General features: G+C 34.7%; 2 protein-coding genes and 1 long non-coding RNA gene across 7 annotated transcripts in view; 2 read left to right on the top strand and 1 right to left on the bottom strand.

Annotated features, from left to right (window-relative positions):
* LOC112557002 (monoacylglycerol lipase ABHD2-A-like) overlaps positions 1 to 12,003 on the bottom strand; it is a 16,945-nt gene extending 4,942 nt beyond the window's left edge. Inside the window, exons 1-8 of one of the 3 annotated variants that reach the window (XM_025226560.1) lie at positions 11,351 to 12,003; positions 4,683 to 4,883; positions 4,316 to 4,491; positions 3,797 to 3,964; positions 2,320 to 2,503; positions 1,641 to 1,835; positions 1,162 to 1,231; positions 158 to 242 (exon numbers count right to left, since the gene is read on the bottom strand). In XM_025226560.1, the coding sequence (XP_025082345.1) occupies positions 158 to 242; positions 1,162 to 1,231; positions 1,641 to 1,835; positions 2,320 to 2,503; positions 3,797 to 3,964; positions 4,316 to 4,491; positions 4,683 to 4,843 (1,039 nt within the window). In that variant the 5' untranslated portion in view covers positions 4,844 to 4,883; positions 11,351 to 12,003. Of the gene's footprint in view, positions 1 to 157; positions 243 to 1,161; positions 1,232 to 1,640; positions 1,836 to 2,319; positions 2,504 to 3,796; positions 3,965 to 4,315; positions 4,492 to 4,682; positions 4,884 to 6,971; positions 7,297 to 11,350 lie in introns of those variants that run through there. The other 2 variants (XM_025226561.1, XM_025226559.1) reach the window with 2 other exon arrangements.
* LOC112557017 lies at positions 7,548 to 9,662 on the top strand. Its single transcript, XR_003097880.1, has 2 exons — positions 7,548 to 7,686; positions 8,850 to 9,662. It is a non-coding gene; the product is annotated as an uncharacterized LOC112557017 (long non-coding RNA).
* Positions 10,742 to 16,027, top strand: LOC112557004 (ketohexokinase-like). Of its 3 annotated transcripts, none has more exons than XM_025226565.1 (8): positions 10,742 to 10,792; positions 12,015 to 12,130; positions 12,993 to 13,109; positions 13,584 to 13,718; positions 14,231 to 14,309; positions 14,491 to 14,620; positions 15,389 to 15,503; positions 15,669 to 16,027. In XM_025226565.1, the coding sequence occupies exons 2-8, from the start codon at positions 12,021 to 12,023 to the stop codon at positions 15,913 to 15,915; spliced, it is 933 nt and encodes a 310-aa protein (XP_025082350.1). In that variant the 5' UTR covers positions 10,742 to 10,792; positions 12,015 to 12,020; the 3' UTR covers positions 15,916 to 16,027. The 3 variants fall into 3 exon arrangements, with proteins under 3 accessions (XP_025082350.1, XP_025082349.1, XP_025082351.1); XM_025226564.1 differs by having other exon boundaries at positions 10,748 to 10,835; XM_025226566.1 differs by lacking the exon at positions 12,015 to 12,130 and having other exon boundaries at positions 10,754 to 10,792.

Here is a 16,027-nt window from a genome sequence, read left to right as displayed (position 1 = left end):
AACATGAATATTAAAAGCTCTCTATATGATAGATTTATAGTAAAAGGTATGCATGATCCCTTTACTAAAATAGCTAACAAATGATAACAGCTGAGGTTAAAGTTTCACAAAAACTAAAGCAACAAATCCAAAGCAAAATACAAATAAATGTACTAACCAGCATAATCCTTTGCATACTTGAAGAGGGTGGTAGGTATTATTGGATCATCCTCCGAGTTTATCAGGACAAGAGGAATGTTTATCTATGACATAAAAGCTTCAAAATAAGAATTTAGAATTTCTAACCAGCAAAAGAGATATTTAGCTTGTCTAATTCTCAGTGAATAAGATGAGACAGTTTGATGATAAAGAGGACAATAGTGAATATTTTCAATCTAAAAGAAATAGCTTGAAATCAAGGTGATAAATGGTGATGTGCTCATCTGCTCATGAGCCATATGCTTTGATCTGAAGTATGATGATATTTTGAGGCACTTTTTTCCCCAAAGTGTAAAATCCCCATTTGCACTGGTGTGTAACTAAAAATAAGTAAAAACATTTTTTAAAAATACACTATACAATGTAGGGCCATTAAGCCGTGGCTTAAATACTTTTTGATAATGCATAAATTACAAAAAATAATGAAAAAGTACATGTTATTAATCCCAATCCTTTCTCATGTGTTGACCAGTGAGTCGCCATTTTGAAAGAAGCGCAGTAATCTCACGAGCCTGGTTTTGCGCGCTGCAGATTAAATTGTGATTAACGGTCTTGAAATTAATTGGGATCCAAGCATTTTGTGCGGCTTACGAGAATTCACAGATTACTGGACCCTGGCTCAATGGCCCTACACTGTATTTAAAATGTACTAAATATGTTAAAATAATTTATTTTCCTTAGGTCTTGGGATTTTCTTTAATATATATATAACTTAAAGTATAAAAGTGTGAGAGGCACTCTTGGAAATATTTTATAATATAGTAATATTTTATTTCAATGAAATGTTGAGCAGTGAGCTCAATGTGCTGGGAAAAAAGTACAACACAAAAATAAAAAAATGAAAAATAAGGTATCATCCATCATATGGCATAAAAGTACAATGGACACCCAGAGATGACCATTCAGCCTTGTGTTGCTGTTTCACAGTTTAAAAATTCAGAGGTAAACAACAATTACACTCACGTTATTTATGAAGTGACAACAGCTGTTTCTTTCATAGTAGTCTACAACATCTTCACAGCCCAGAAGTTTGCTGAAAGGACATTCATTCAATACTCATATACTAGTATAAGTAGTATCTTAAACTCCAGAACATGTTTCTAACCAATGGAATACATTTAAATGATTTAAAGTAGCCACTATTGACAGATTCACTTTAAACTGAAAAGCTGAACTGATGCAATGCCATTCAGAAAAACAAAAGAGTAAAAGAAAATGAGCAAGAGAGTGGGAGAGAGAGTGGGAGAGAGAGAATTGCCCTTTTTATTAGATGATGATGGATACATTACAGCATTTAACAAGAATTAGCTACATGCCACCATATTAACCCCTAATGGGGAAAATTGCCAATATTTGCCATTACATAGACATAGTGAAGGATTATGATATCAAAAACAACAAATGTCTCTTTGTAAACATTCAAGTAAATCAACTAAACTCACCATGAAAAATGCTCATCGAGATCTGCTAGGACTGTCGCAGAATTTATCTTGTGTTGGTCTAAGCCAAACTGTTGCAAAATTTCTTCAGAGAAAAGAACATCACGGTGGTGGTTGATGAGGCGGATCTGGTTGGCAGTCATTGTGTACAAGTAGGCTCGACGCATATTTTCCCATTTCATCATTAGCTGTTTGGCCCTGCAACAATAAGATTATCAAAACCAGTCTAAGATCACTTCTTAGTCTTTACAGTGATAATTTTAAAGGCAATGCACTTGTAACATAAACGGTGGAAGAAGTGGACAAATGACTTTTTAAAGACTACAAAAACAAAGCCCAGTATACTGCTGATGACATTCCTTTTCATTTCACTCTTAACAGATATTTAAATGTGTTCAGAAAATACCCTGTTGATAAGTGCAGTTCAAACAAACAAGTTATTTTAAAGGCCTAGTCAGCACAAGTTTTTTCCAAATGACAAGTCTGCAAATATCATCATGAGCAGAAAATAGTCAAACATACTGCTTGAAAAATAGGTTTCAACATAGATCACATGGAAGACAAAATAAACAAATGATGAAAAAATAAAGAAAGACAAAAATCCTCAAATTGGAAAAATCTGTCCAACTTTCTCTATAATTATTGTTAAATTGTAAGTAAATTAGGGGTAAAGCTGACTTACTCATTGATGTTGTAGCCCTGGCAGATGGAAAATGCACACAGGATACCATTCTGGTGGCTGCAATCTTCTCCCAGATACTTCAGAACGATGTTTGCTCCCATGCTAAGACCTATAACAATTAGCTTTGAACTCGGATAAAGATGTTCTACCTCTTGCCTCATAAAATGGAACTCCTCCCATCCACCTAATAAAGAATCAAATAACCATCAGATTAGGGCATTACTTTGTTTTAATATACAGCAGAAAATCTTTGCAGCATTACATACAGCAATATAAAATTGTCTTAAAATTCCAGTTTATGAAAATCCTAGATAGGATAAAAAAACAAGTCAGATCTGAGTGGGGTGTTGGTGTGATGCTGTAGGTGTGCACATGAATATCCTTAATGTAAGTTTGGTTGGTTTATATATATATGTCACTTATTTCTTTTCATTTGTTAATATTTTTCAATGTTGACATCTTTTAACGATGCACTGTACATTTTTTCTTACTTTTATTTCTAACTTTTACTTTTTTGACTAGAGCACCTTTCCAGGTTTAAATTGCACACTTGGACAAATAAAGTTGATCACTGAAATTGTCATTAAGTGCTTTTTATTTTGCATAGAGAAAACGTATGATAAAGTTATCTGTTCTTCATGATGCATGTAACATATCAAGATTTTGGGCATATCATTACTACAAAATGATTTAAAAATAGAATTTTGTTTGTCTGAAATGCTTATCATATATAATCTTTCATTTAGTCCACTAACATGTATACATACATCTTCACAAAATACTGCAATAATTATAGTTCAAGCTACAAAGTCAATTGTCTAGAGATGAATTGCTAAAGACTGAAACTGCATAACTAAAACTAAATACAATACAAAAACCATTTTCTGCTGCAGTATATTAAAAAACAATTCAGAGCACTGAAAGTTAAGTACCCCTATTCACATTACATCTCACATTTTCCTTGTCTTCCCAAGTTAGTTCCTGCTGTCTAGAGTTATCTTTCATGAGTCTTCCAGAAAATTCTCTTTATATTTGCATATTGAACATTGTGCATTGTATTAGTTGAGGTATCACTTTTGCAGCTGCACATCAGGTTTATTTTAATTGTACTGCAATAAATTAGATACAGAACACAGAATACAAAATGCTGCAGCTGTGTAACAAAAATATGTTGATTTCTAACAAAGATGACATAATTTGCTGTTCATCTCTCTTCAACTTCAGCTTGTTCTTAATACTTAATTTGAACTTATTTCAGGCTCTCAGTATGCTGGACAAGGAAAAGCAACAACTACCGATACATGGAATGTATGTGCTTTGTAGTACACTACTTTGTTAATCAATGAGCTATGCACAACAAGAAGCTAGTCCACTGAACTCTGCACATCTACATACCAGGGATGCAAATATGTGTATTCTAAATGCCAGCTGTCAACACTTTATATTTCTGTGATAACTATTTCACATCTCCACTCACCATAGGTGAAAATACGAGGAGCGGTCAGTTTGACACTGAAGAGTGAGCCTAAATGATTGAGAACAGCCACACGATAACCTGATGACTGTGCATTAGTGACTAAGGCTCTAATGTAGGAACTTTCACTGCTGCTTCCAAAACCAGGACACACCAACATGCAGTAGTCTTCTGAACAAAGGATATATAAAAATTCAGTTGCAGACTTTTTTTGTCTTAAAAGATTTCTTACACAGAAATATAGATTTTATAAAAATGCAAGAAAAAGAGAGAAACTATATATATATATCCACACACATATACTTATTTGTATATCTATATACATGGTTGGGGAGGGGGAAAGAGAGAGAGAGAGCCATGATACTCAAAAGAATAAAACAAATACACCCAACTACTAAACATTTAGGTATTTGGAGTCTATCACTAATCCATTTTAATGCACAGAGCACAGGAAGTCTTAAATATCACAGAAGTTTATAATTCTTATCCAAAGAAAGATTAAACAGACTTATTAAGCCTTACCACCTGTCTTGTGTGGTACTTTAGGTTCAAAAATGTCAAATGTGAGAGTTGCACCATCATGCAGTGTTCTGGTGTGTCTGACACCAGATGGAACAGGCTCGGTCATGCGCCCAATCTTGGCATAAATCACTGTTTGGATGTGTCCACTCTTACCCCATATCAGTGGTGGTACATATCTGAAAATAAGTCCAAGCCACATGGAAGGTAAATTCTTCTTATGATTTTTAAATCCTCAAATGATCAACATATTTTTGTTAAAGTCTGATCAAAATTTATAATTTACAAGGGTGCTAAGCACACTCACAATAAATTTTACATGAAATCGTCCTATTACTTCTCAAACAGATGAACTGATAATAACACTCACGGTTCTCTCAGGATAGGACATGATGAAATGATAGCCTGAAAGAAATCAGAATTTTTGGTTTTTGCAAATATGGTTGGAGGGAGAGAAGGGCTTGCAAGGTTAAGTAGTCGGATGACTCCATACAGAAACAGCCCCACAAAGGCAGCCACCACCACAGACATCTTGATATTCTGCTTGAATCGAAACCCAAATCAGGGTAGCCTGTGAAAGGGAAGCAAACAGCACTGTGCTTGATTGCAAGAAGAATTTGAAGTAACGCTGTAAACATATTACTTGCTTAACAATTCAGTTTACTAGAACTCTGAAATTGATACTATTGAATGCTATTTATTTAAACCATTAAAATTTATCAAAGGATAGTTTCTTAAATAGCGTTGCATGTGTATGGCTAGTTGATCAAAAACAGAAACTTTGAAAAAAATATGACAGCTGATTAGGAAAGACTGTCCCAATTAGTCAAGTTAAAGGCCAACCCAACTCAAACAAGAAATTAAGCTCAAAGTTGTTAACACTTAGCAAAGCATTAATTTGTCTCAAAATACAATATGATTTTTTTTTTAAATTTAAGCTTTCAGGAGGAAATGGATTTATGTAGATTCTATTTTTTGATGCACTGAGTATTTTGGCTACTGTGAGTTTCTAGCTCACATTAATAAGGCAGTGAAAAATCAGTAAGTTTACTTTTATGAGTTTGTGGGAAATTAAATTCTAACCTACTATCAAGCCACTGTGGAGAATTGAAAAATTAAAATGCACGAACAGAACTGCTTTAACTTATTCATATCTGGTATAATGAAATAACCCATTTGCTTGAAAATAAATTGCATTTCTAGTACTCAGCCCAAGCACAGGTGGCCTCAAAGCGCTTTGCATTTATAAACAAAACATATACAATTGTGCATAAGCACATATCTTTTCAGGGAAGGTATCAAATGCAACTTAATACATGAACATGCAGGCACAAAGAGGTTTGAGAAAACCAGAGTACTCAGTGACACTGTCAGTCCTGCAAATATGTCTTGTACAGACCAAGGTTTGAGAAGTGATACAAATTCACGACATCCAGTTCTCACTGATGTGGTGACAAGACACATGATGACTGGTCCCATTATATTTTAGTTTGTTTCCTTTATTAAAACATATGATGAAAAACTATTCTGACGGTGGATTTATTATTTATATATAAAAGCACTCTAAAATATTTGAAGTAAAATGTCAATTTTTTTCCTCTCTGGTTCATGTTCAGATCTTGTTATTCACTTTCTAGATTTTGATTGTACTGGTGCTTGCAGAAGTCAAAAGTACATAATGATTGGAACTCTGGTCCTTACACAAATCTAGAGAGTGGATATAATCTCACAGAGCTCAAAGCTATAAGGTGCCTTTTAAAATTTCCACATGTTTGCATTATAGAGTTTGCATCCGTTCCACTTGTAATATGTGTATAATCTATAACATGCTATATTTTATACACATAATTTATAACATACTAAATTTTCATTAATTTTTCTAACCCTTGTAATATGTGTATAATCTATAACATGCTATATTTTATACACATAATTTATAACATACTAAATTTTCATTTCATTTTTACTTTAGAATGTGCACTTTTAAAAGAACAAAGCAAATAAAAACTGACGACTTTATCTTGCTTTGTGAGTTGAAATAGTTTACAACCTGGAGATTTGTTAGACTGGCAAAAAGCTAAAGAAAAAAAGCTAGTAGTGCAATTCAATTCTTTACCACACAGTGACATTTTCAGGTATGTCACTATAGCATGATATTAAACTACGATTACATGAAATCTGAATCTGCAAGTTTTATGTTCTATGTTCAGCAGCATATGTTCTAAAATTATATATATTCTACTCTAAAAATGAAAAAAAGCAGAAAAAAATTAATAACCATGCGGCAATATAATCAACGCACATTGAGTTGAATATATTGAGCAGATATGGAGCTACATAAATACATGAAACATTACTTCACATAGTTATATTATAATTAAGCAATATACATTTCTTTGACGACTTACAAGTAAGCCTTAAGACATGATAAAATCTTAATATTATTTAAACAGGACTAAGTAAAATATTCATTCACGGCGAAGCTTCAACCACCTGTTTTTTCCCCCCATGCTTGACAAATTATGAACTCCTGTAATTAGACATATCTCACAATGGATTTAAACATGTTTTGTTAATATCACTAATTTTTAGTTTTCACCACCAGTTCCTGATTAAATATCCAACGTCCAGAACCATAATGATGACAATGCTTACTTACTGCCAACGGGAAACTACTACATTGTGTGATTACTCCTGCATCGGAGACTTTTCATGAAAACGCCGACATTTCAGATAAGAGACTATGAATCACCAATGCATTGACAAGCCCTTTTGTGACAATCTTTCGACGACGACGCTTGTTGACAATGTTTTCAGGATGGGATCAGCTGATCAAGTTGTCGTCTGTCTGGTTCGTTTTGGGCGTTGCAAGACTGGCCTCCCCTTGGTTCCAGACGGAAAGATGGCGCACTGTTAGCAACTTTCGAAGACCCTTGCTGTCTGCTAATTTTTTTTTTATAACAGGAAATTTTCACTCTGCACAATCTCTATCACCACATGTTATTGAAAATGGTAAGTTTAAGAAGCTTTTTCTTTCTGTCAGTTATGCATAGTGACATTTACTCTGTTTGTGGCGTATGTTTAACCTTTGCAGACGATGAGATCAACTTTGCAGTCTAAAAATAGTCGGGTCGCCGGGTCGGTAGCCTGGATTCACCGGCAAGGGGTAGAAAGCAGACGAAATTTGAAGCGGAGAAAGCATTTAATCGCTTGCGAAAGGTCTTCGTGGAATCTAAAGATACTAAAACTTTCTGGTGGGAGATACACAAAAGATGTTAAGTTTCTGCAGTAGCTCTTGTTCGCGCGTGCGAACCCAAACAAAATGACGTAAGCTTAGAAAGTAGCAAATTTGTGCGGCGGCGCAGACAGTACAGGTGAGTGCATTCTGAACAGCGATTTCGAAATGAGGTCAAATCGTACAATGCGCTATACTGATTATACGATCTGGGAAAAACACTTTCAAATGATTACTCAGCACCATAATCGTGTTTTCTGATGTAAAATTCGAATCAGAGATCAGATACAATTTTTATGTGTAATTTCTACCGCAATAAGAAAGATAAACGATTCCCAAAACAGGTGGTTTGACATTGTACTGCTAGTATGATTATGTGCTCAGAAATGATCTGGCTCTAGCTACAAGAAAAACATCTACAATATTAAAATCTTGCAGTTTGTTACTATCAAACTTCTCATCAGACACTTTGTGCATTTAAATTTTGCAAAAGATGTACAGGCAAAGAATGTTATAAATTCTTTATATGAGGATATTATTGGAATCCATTCTGAAATAAATTAAATGTCTCAAGAAAAATATGGCAGTTTTGCAGTCTTGAAACTTCTGCGTAAATTGCTGAATTGTGAGCTTTGTTTCAATGTTTCAAAAATTACTTTACAAGTCATCATTTGACAAACAGTTTCCAAAGCCTATACATTTTAAAGCCAACTAAAGAACAAATTGTATTTATAGCTGTATTAAAAAAGAAATAACTACATGAGAATTTCATCTGATACACTTTTATAGTCATTATATCTATACTGATTTTGCCATTCCTTATTACATCTTCTCTGAGAAAATATCAGAACATGTGGGCATTTCCTATGTTCGAGTATTAAAAGACTTTTAATGTGACGTAATTTCTTTTCACATTCTAGTTTTGCGTGAACAATTATTTTTCTTCTGTGGATTATTCATTCTATGTTTCTTCAAAGGAAAGGTAAAACAAAAAATCGTACACGATATAAACTGGTCATCATGAGATTTGTACATTCTAAACTGTAGGGCGCATGGTAACAGTCTTTTTAGTCAGACATTGGAATAGTAGCTATCTACATTTGTCTGAGATTGCCTATGATAGCATTTGTTTTTATATGTCACTGACATATATTGAAACTGTGAGCTCTACTTCACTATAATTCATCAATGTTAAAGGGGACAAGGGAAATATAGAGATAGGAAAAAGGCTGCTTAATCATGTTTCATTGGAAATAATTATTTTAATGTCTTTAACCGCATTTCATATATTTTTTTTTCCAGAATTTCTGCAGGTTTGACAAGCTGTGGGCAGCACAGAATGTGAGGAATGCACAAGTGTTTCAGCACATCTGCATAATCAATTTAATCCTCCCAAATCTTCCCTTATTTCCTCAGACCTCAAAGCATTTGAGGATCTCTTTGGATTTAGACAGACTACAGGTGTAAACTTATAAAAGCAACAGAGCATAAAGGAAGAGCATCATGACTTACATATACATACATGTGTAAACAAATTTAGAAAAGTTTTTAACAATGAGATTTCTGTCTCGTCTGCTGCTAGAGATCAAGAGATGACCCAAAGTCACATGCAGACTTTTATTATTAATGATTTATAATGTTTAAGAAGTTTTGAAATTAGCACTAAATATTTTTATATTCAATATAAAAATTTATAAAATAAGAATGGAACCAGTCTGGAAGAAGAGTAACTGCAGAAGTTATTTTTGAAGTTGGAAAAAAGAAACTTGCTGAGTGCAGGGAGGGCACACACCGGAGGGATATCTTTGTTTTTGTATCTGAGATTCTCTTCAGTGTGTGTTCTCTCCTCACTTAGTACTCACACCTTCACCAAAGGACTGTATTTCAAAATTGACAGTTGCCAGAATATGTTTATTGTGCTCTTCATTATCTAATATAAAGGTGGTTACTCTGACTAGTGACGTTAAAATTTAATATTAAGCATTTACCGGTTCCACAAATTTTTTATCATTTACAAATTCCTCTTATACTTCACATGCTGTGTTAAAACTACTCAAACTGAAGAGTAGAATTGGCTGAAGAAAATGTAGACGAAATAAAATGAAAATAAGCTTGTGTTTTATGAAAATCAATGTGATGTTGTAGCAGGAGAATGATGTGAATAATACAACAAAAGTTTGAGTTCTGGTTAAACAGCAGTAGATCAAACAGAAGATACCCAGATTTGGCTTGAGAATATTGAAAACAAGACTAAAATAATTTTCTCCCCTCCCCCCCCAAAAAAAAAAAAAAATTATATGCATGGACGTAACTGTATGAATTAAAAAAATTTAAAGTCGAAGTAAATTCAATTACAATGTTTTAAAATATATGAAGTAACAAGCACATGTTTGCAAAGGCCTATTTTGAGGCTTGGCTTATTAACACAAAATAGTTTGATATTGCAGGGAGTAGCACAACTTAATGAAAACTGCAAAAAAAGTGACATTAAAATATAAGATCCAATATTTATTTAGTATGACTAATATTAGAACAAGAAAATTTAATTATTGAAGTGCTGACTGCTATCAGTCTTTTGACAGCATTAAATATAGTGTCGCCTGTACCGGACTTTGTAGAATACACATAACTATAGGCTGTTTGCAGACTGTCTACTATCAGCATGGATTTTAGCGTACTTTGGGAAACAAATATTGTATGAGTCGAAAAAATTGGCCAAAACACCTTACATTAACACTTCTCTGCTAGTCACAGCAGCACGCGTAAATCGTCCTGACTCGCTCTTGGTTAATCCGCAACCTACAGATGGACTAAGAACGCTTTCCGAAACAGTCCGTTTTCACCGAGTATTCTGAATTTAATTTCACCAATGTCGATGAAATGTCAGCAGTAGGAATAGCTGGAACTTTTGGGAAATGAACTGCCACATATGACGAGATGAGATTACAGTGTGGCTTTGTATAATCCTCATTATCAAAATCAGGAATCTGCGCTTAGGCTATTAAGAAACAAATAGACAATTTTATTTTGATAAATTAGCAGAAATGAAGTTAATATTCAGTTAATTACAGTGTATAGTTTTCGAATACTCTCAGGACAAATATAAAATTTCCTTAAATCTCACTCACCTCGAACGTTTGGTCAAAAGATGCAGAAATAAATTTGTATCGATAAGACCTCTAGCAGACGAACAAGCAGGGGCTATTACTCTAGCGAATGGAAAAGACGCGAAGGCAGCAGCGAAAGTATGTTGACTTTTTCCCCCTACACATGCTTTTAAATATCAAGGTAGAGAAAGGATTTCAACAAAATTCGGCCACGTTTGTTTATGTTTAAGATCAAATGCATATGCCTTTAACTATTTCAGACTGTCGACAACTGTGAGTGGTTTTCCCCTCCTACATATAGGACTTTGTGCAGACGTACAACTGAGGAAGTCGCGTGTTTACTCTTGTTCTTTCAACACATAATAAAACTATTACCTGAGGCTGTCCAAATCATGTTATTTTCGTTATCAAGTTGCTTAGGACTTTACGACATGGAACTACAAAAATGTCTCAACGCACAGTTCTTTAGAGAAGATGGTCAAAAGCCTTCTAATTATGATCGATAGGTAAACACCTGGTAATGTAATAGCCTCTACTCTTACTCCGTTCATAACTTAAAACAGTTTCCAGTGTTCTAGTCCTCGATGTATCAGTACCTAATCATGCATGCAATCTCACCATCACACATTCTCTAAACTTCTCATGCAGTACCTCTTCAAAATATCAGTTGCCTGTAACTATACTGAGCATACTCACAGTTCGGTGCCTGATTAGCGTGGGGTTGTCACCCTTTGCATCTCGATCCAGTCCGAAAAGGAATAACACAAATTACACTTAGACTAGAAGCTGTTTTTCCTTCTTCTTTTGTCGCTCCGCGTAACTCAACGACGGTTGACACCCCAAGGCCGTACACAATGGCGGTGTCGCGGAGGGGGGTTATACGTGGTCACGGCAGCGGTACTCCACAGTGACGTCACGAGGCCGACGGTTTCCCTAGCCCAGGCGCTGGTGGTATTGGACCGAAGGCGATCGAGGAACGGTCTGGGGAGGTGATTCTTCCTCCTTCAGAAGGGCTCCAACTCAATTAGCCCATACAGGAGAAAAACATCGGCTAGGCTAGGTTAATCCATCAAGGGTCAGTATCGAGCCGCATCCGTGCAGCATCGATGGACACTACCTTGCTCTACTGTGTGATCTTAGCTAGGGAGATATACAAATCGCGACTCATTCACGTCTTCGGACCTTCACTATATCTCGGGCCTGGATATCAGTTAAATCAAGAAACGTAAAAGGTGACGACCACACACCGTGCCCTGGACTTTTTAAATCACTAAGTCACGATCGTCAGCAGTTCTTAACAAATTGCTTGTTTTCAAGGTATAAATAGAAGAATCGTTCTGTATGGCAAATATTTATACAGGAAATCATGGAAGGCTGCAAAGCTGGTACACAGAAGAAAGTGCTGAGCATAGGATTGGTGTGCCTGGACATCATCAAAGTTGTGTCAGATTTTCCAAGAGAGGACACTGATCAGAGGTGATAAGCAGGCACATTTACAATTGGTTTTCAGCATCTCATTGCACAACACAGTCAAATTACTTTTAAATTTCACTGGACAAACTAATCGAGGGTTGGTAAAAAGTAAATTACATTCCTAGTATTTCCTTTCGCTTGGTTTGTGTGCTGAAGTGGTTATTTGGTAGCTATTAGAATTTCCTATTTCACATAGCATTTTGCTGCTTAAGTTACACTATTTGAATAGCTTTTCTCAAAAGTATTTAAAACTTTGGTAGTAAGTGTTAGCATTTTCTTTCTGTGCAAACTTTTTTCCTAGAAGTCAGCTTGGTACAGATCAAGTGTAGGCAAAACCAGTTGTTAAATCAACATCTAGATGACCAAGCAAGCAGTAAACATTACTAAACTTAATTGAGAGGATCATCATAGATTTTGTTTGAGTGTAGGAGCAACTATAAGGAAGCCAGACAACCATTTGATACTGGGCATTGTTTACATTATGTACCACAGCTTCAGAAGAAGAATTCTTAAGAATGGACAACTAATAGGTGAAATGAATGGTTTTCAGCAAAATTTAGTGGGTTATTTGGAAAAAAAACTGGTGTAAGGAGATTGTCTGAAGGATTACATTATGTTTAAAAAAAAATAGATAAAGAGGATAACTGGAATTCCTAATATGTTTACAAGACCTTGAAAGCAAGCAGCCAGCATTTATTTTCCAGGTCTGTGGACTTTGAAAATGGACTCAGGAATAAAATAGTGATATTGTGGACATACATTTTTGAATATTAGTTACATATATGCAATTTAAAGGATACATCTAAATTTAGGAGATATGTGGGGAGATTATTTGATCCATTTTATTGCTCTATTTTTGCAACAGATGCCTTGACTGCTTATGGAGAAGGGGAGGGAATGCTTCCAACTCTGCATCTGTGCTGTCCCTTCTTGGAGCCTCATCAGAATTCTTGGGTTCATTTTCAGCAGGCCCTTATCTGCAGTAATTAGATTTTAAAGTTTCATAGAGATCAATAATGTTTGTTTTTGCACATATATTTGTATGGGTACAGTATTTTTAAATCACTGAAATAGAGGTTTTAATATCTTTATCTTTAAAATGCTGGTATATCCATATTCTTGATGAGCTTTTGGTGCATAGTAGAGACTGAAGGGAAAGAAGGATTCATGCAGACAATGACAACAGTTCTAACAAAGAGCACACACAATACTCACAGCTGAAACTGAAGAAATTGAAGTGGTAAACAGTGATACAAATATAATACAATGATACAGATATATCATGCAGTAAAGATGCCTACTAGTTGAATGTAATGTCAAATGTAGGCATCTTTACTGCCTTAAATTCCTCTTTGGTTTCTTTTTGCCTCTTGTCAATAATTAATAATCATGTAATAATTATACCTGTAAATCTTAATGTTGTGCAGAACACCTCGGTTTATATTTTTATGTACAGATTCTTGCAGTCTGATTTCAAGGAATATGGCATAAGCATCACACACTGTCCCATCTATACTGAGACAGACAGTCCTGTGTCTGTGGTTATAGTGAACAGAAAGAGTGGTTCACGAACTATTTTACATACCAATAAGTGAGTTTTTATCCATGTTCTAATGGAGGAAAAGGGTTTGTTTATCAATCTTGCAATGCATGTAAGATAATGTATACCATGATACATTATACCATGAAAATGTATCTTACCATGATAACGTATCTTTACTCCTAACTGTGTGTGTTAAATGTCTGTATGAGTATGTATGCCTGCCCTTGTGAGCAAAAGAAAAATTTCTGTCTTGGGTCTCCTCGACAGACAATAAAGTCTGATTTGATTTGATTTTGATTTAAAAAGCAAAAGAATAGAAGTATATATATATAGTCTATATAAATTTATATATTTTAATTTTACAATATTACATTTTAAGATGGTTAATAAATTTTTTGCCTCATGTAAGTCCTTTAAAGCTGACTTTAACACAGTAGTGACTAGTGAAAATACAGTAGTGAAATACAGTTTCTGTTGACTTTTGAAAACTGCATTCAGTGTAACATTTTTATTCAGGTTCACTGTGTGAAAGTGACAATGATGTCAAATGCATTTTACAGAAATTTGCGGGAACTGTGCTTTGAAGATTTCAAGAAGATTAATGTAAAAGATGCCTATTACTCTTGGATCCATTTTGAAGTAAATACTTTGTTATGTGTTTTCATCTTTGCATGTATGTGCACCTGTGCCTGCATGAGGTATGTGGTTGAATGTATATAAGAGCATAGTATTTCTTTTGCATGTCAGTATAAAAATTTATGTCATTGTTAACTGTAAACATTTATCATTAGCATGCATGCATAATGAATGTAAATTGCAGGGGCGTTCAAATGTGTCAGAAATAAAGAAGATGTTGCTTTATCTAAGAGAACATAATGATGCATCAAATGAATCCAATCACATCACTACATCCCTTGAAGTTGAAAAACCAGAAAGATATTCAGAGCTGAGTAAGTTGATAATGGTCCTAGTGCAGTCATTCTATAAAGTATGTTTTAGCAAAATTCCTGTTTGGTTATTGCAAGTGACAGTCTTTTTTAAAATGTTATAAACATGATTACTACATTATCATTATTACTGTATTCAAAATTTGCATGACACATAATTACTATGCAGTGTTTCTTTGAAATTAGCTTTTCTTTATCCTGCCAAAGCATTTAATAATACAGTTTTATACCACATTTGTGGTAGATCAGTTGGAGAATCTTTATTACAGTAAAAATTATTTATGTTTGATTTTTATATCCAAACTAATTTTTTATCAACTGTGCTAGTTTGGAACATGTCATTGACAGACAAGCATATCAGATAACAAAAATATGAATGAAGCATCCAAAGCAGAGATTTGTTAAACCAACAGCAGTATTTGATCAGATGTGCGTCACATTCTTGAAACAAAAGCTTTGCTATTTCTGTACAACCTACACTGATACTATACACATTGATTACTGAACAAGCTTGACTGAAATAATTGTTAGATCCAAAGTTGATAATGATATTACAGTTGGAAGAGTTTGTGAAAGAAATCAATCTCACAACAAACAAGCCATAGTGTGATCTCAACTGGAAGATTTCATTGGGTAGCAGATGTGATGTTTGGTCACCAAATCAAATCTTTTTGTTAAATCACTTCTTTGTGAATGTGTGTGTTTGTAACTCGGTATAAACATTGTTCAGAAAATGTTTTGGTGACACATTTGCTTTCATTTACAAAATAGGAGGTTTGATGGATCTGGCAGATTATATCTTTGTTAGCAAAGAGGTTGCTCAAAGCCTTGGATACTGTGAGATGAAACTTGCTGTGAATGAACTAGTGGAGAATTGCAGGCAGGGGTAAGTATATAATACATTAAATGAAATATAGGGAAAGGATTTTGATAGAGTGCTAACAGTGGTTTTGTTTCTAAGTGACCGGTGCCCTTTCTATGTGCAATGAGCATTCACATAACAGAGGAAGCCATACAAGCAAAGGTGTGATTCTTTTTTCTGCTGTTACAGTGGAACTGTTATCTGCCCTTGGGGAGACTGTGGGGCAGCAGCAAAAAGGAAATGCGGCACCTTGATAATTTCCCCAGCTTTTCCCCCTGAGGAAGTCATAGATACCTTAGGAGCTGGAGATACCTTCATTGGTGCTGCTGTTTTTGCCCTGAATCAAGGTGAAAACCTTCAAGAATCTGTGAAATTTGCCTGCAAAGTTGCTGGTGCAAAGTGTGGCATAATGGGGAACCAAGGTCTAAGGGAATGACGTTCTATTAAATTTCATGAGCATTTTGTTCAGCCATTCCAATAATAATGAATATAATTAAAGATATTATACATGGAGTTCACTGAATTAGACATAAAAGTGTTGTTAAATA

This window comes from Pomacea canaliculata, linkage group LG2 (genome assembly GCF_003073045.1).
Source record: "Pomacea canaliculata isolate SZHN2017 linkage group LG2, ASM307304v1, whole genome shotgun sequence".
NCBI lineage: Eukaryota > Metazoa > Mollusca > Gastropoda > Architaenioglossa > Ampullariidae > Pomacea > Pomacea canaliculata.
Note: the sequence above shows the minus strand (reverse complement) of the source record. Positions and strands in the feature narration are given on the sequence as shown.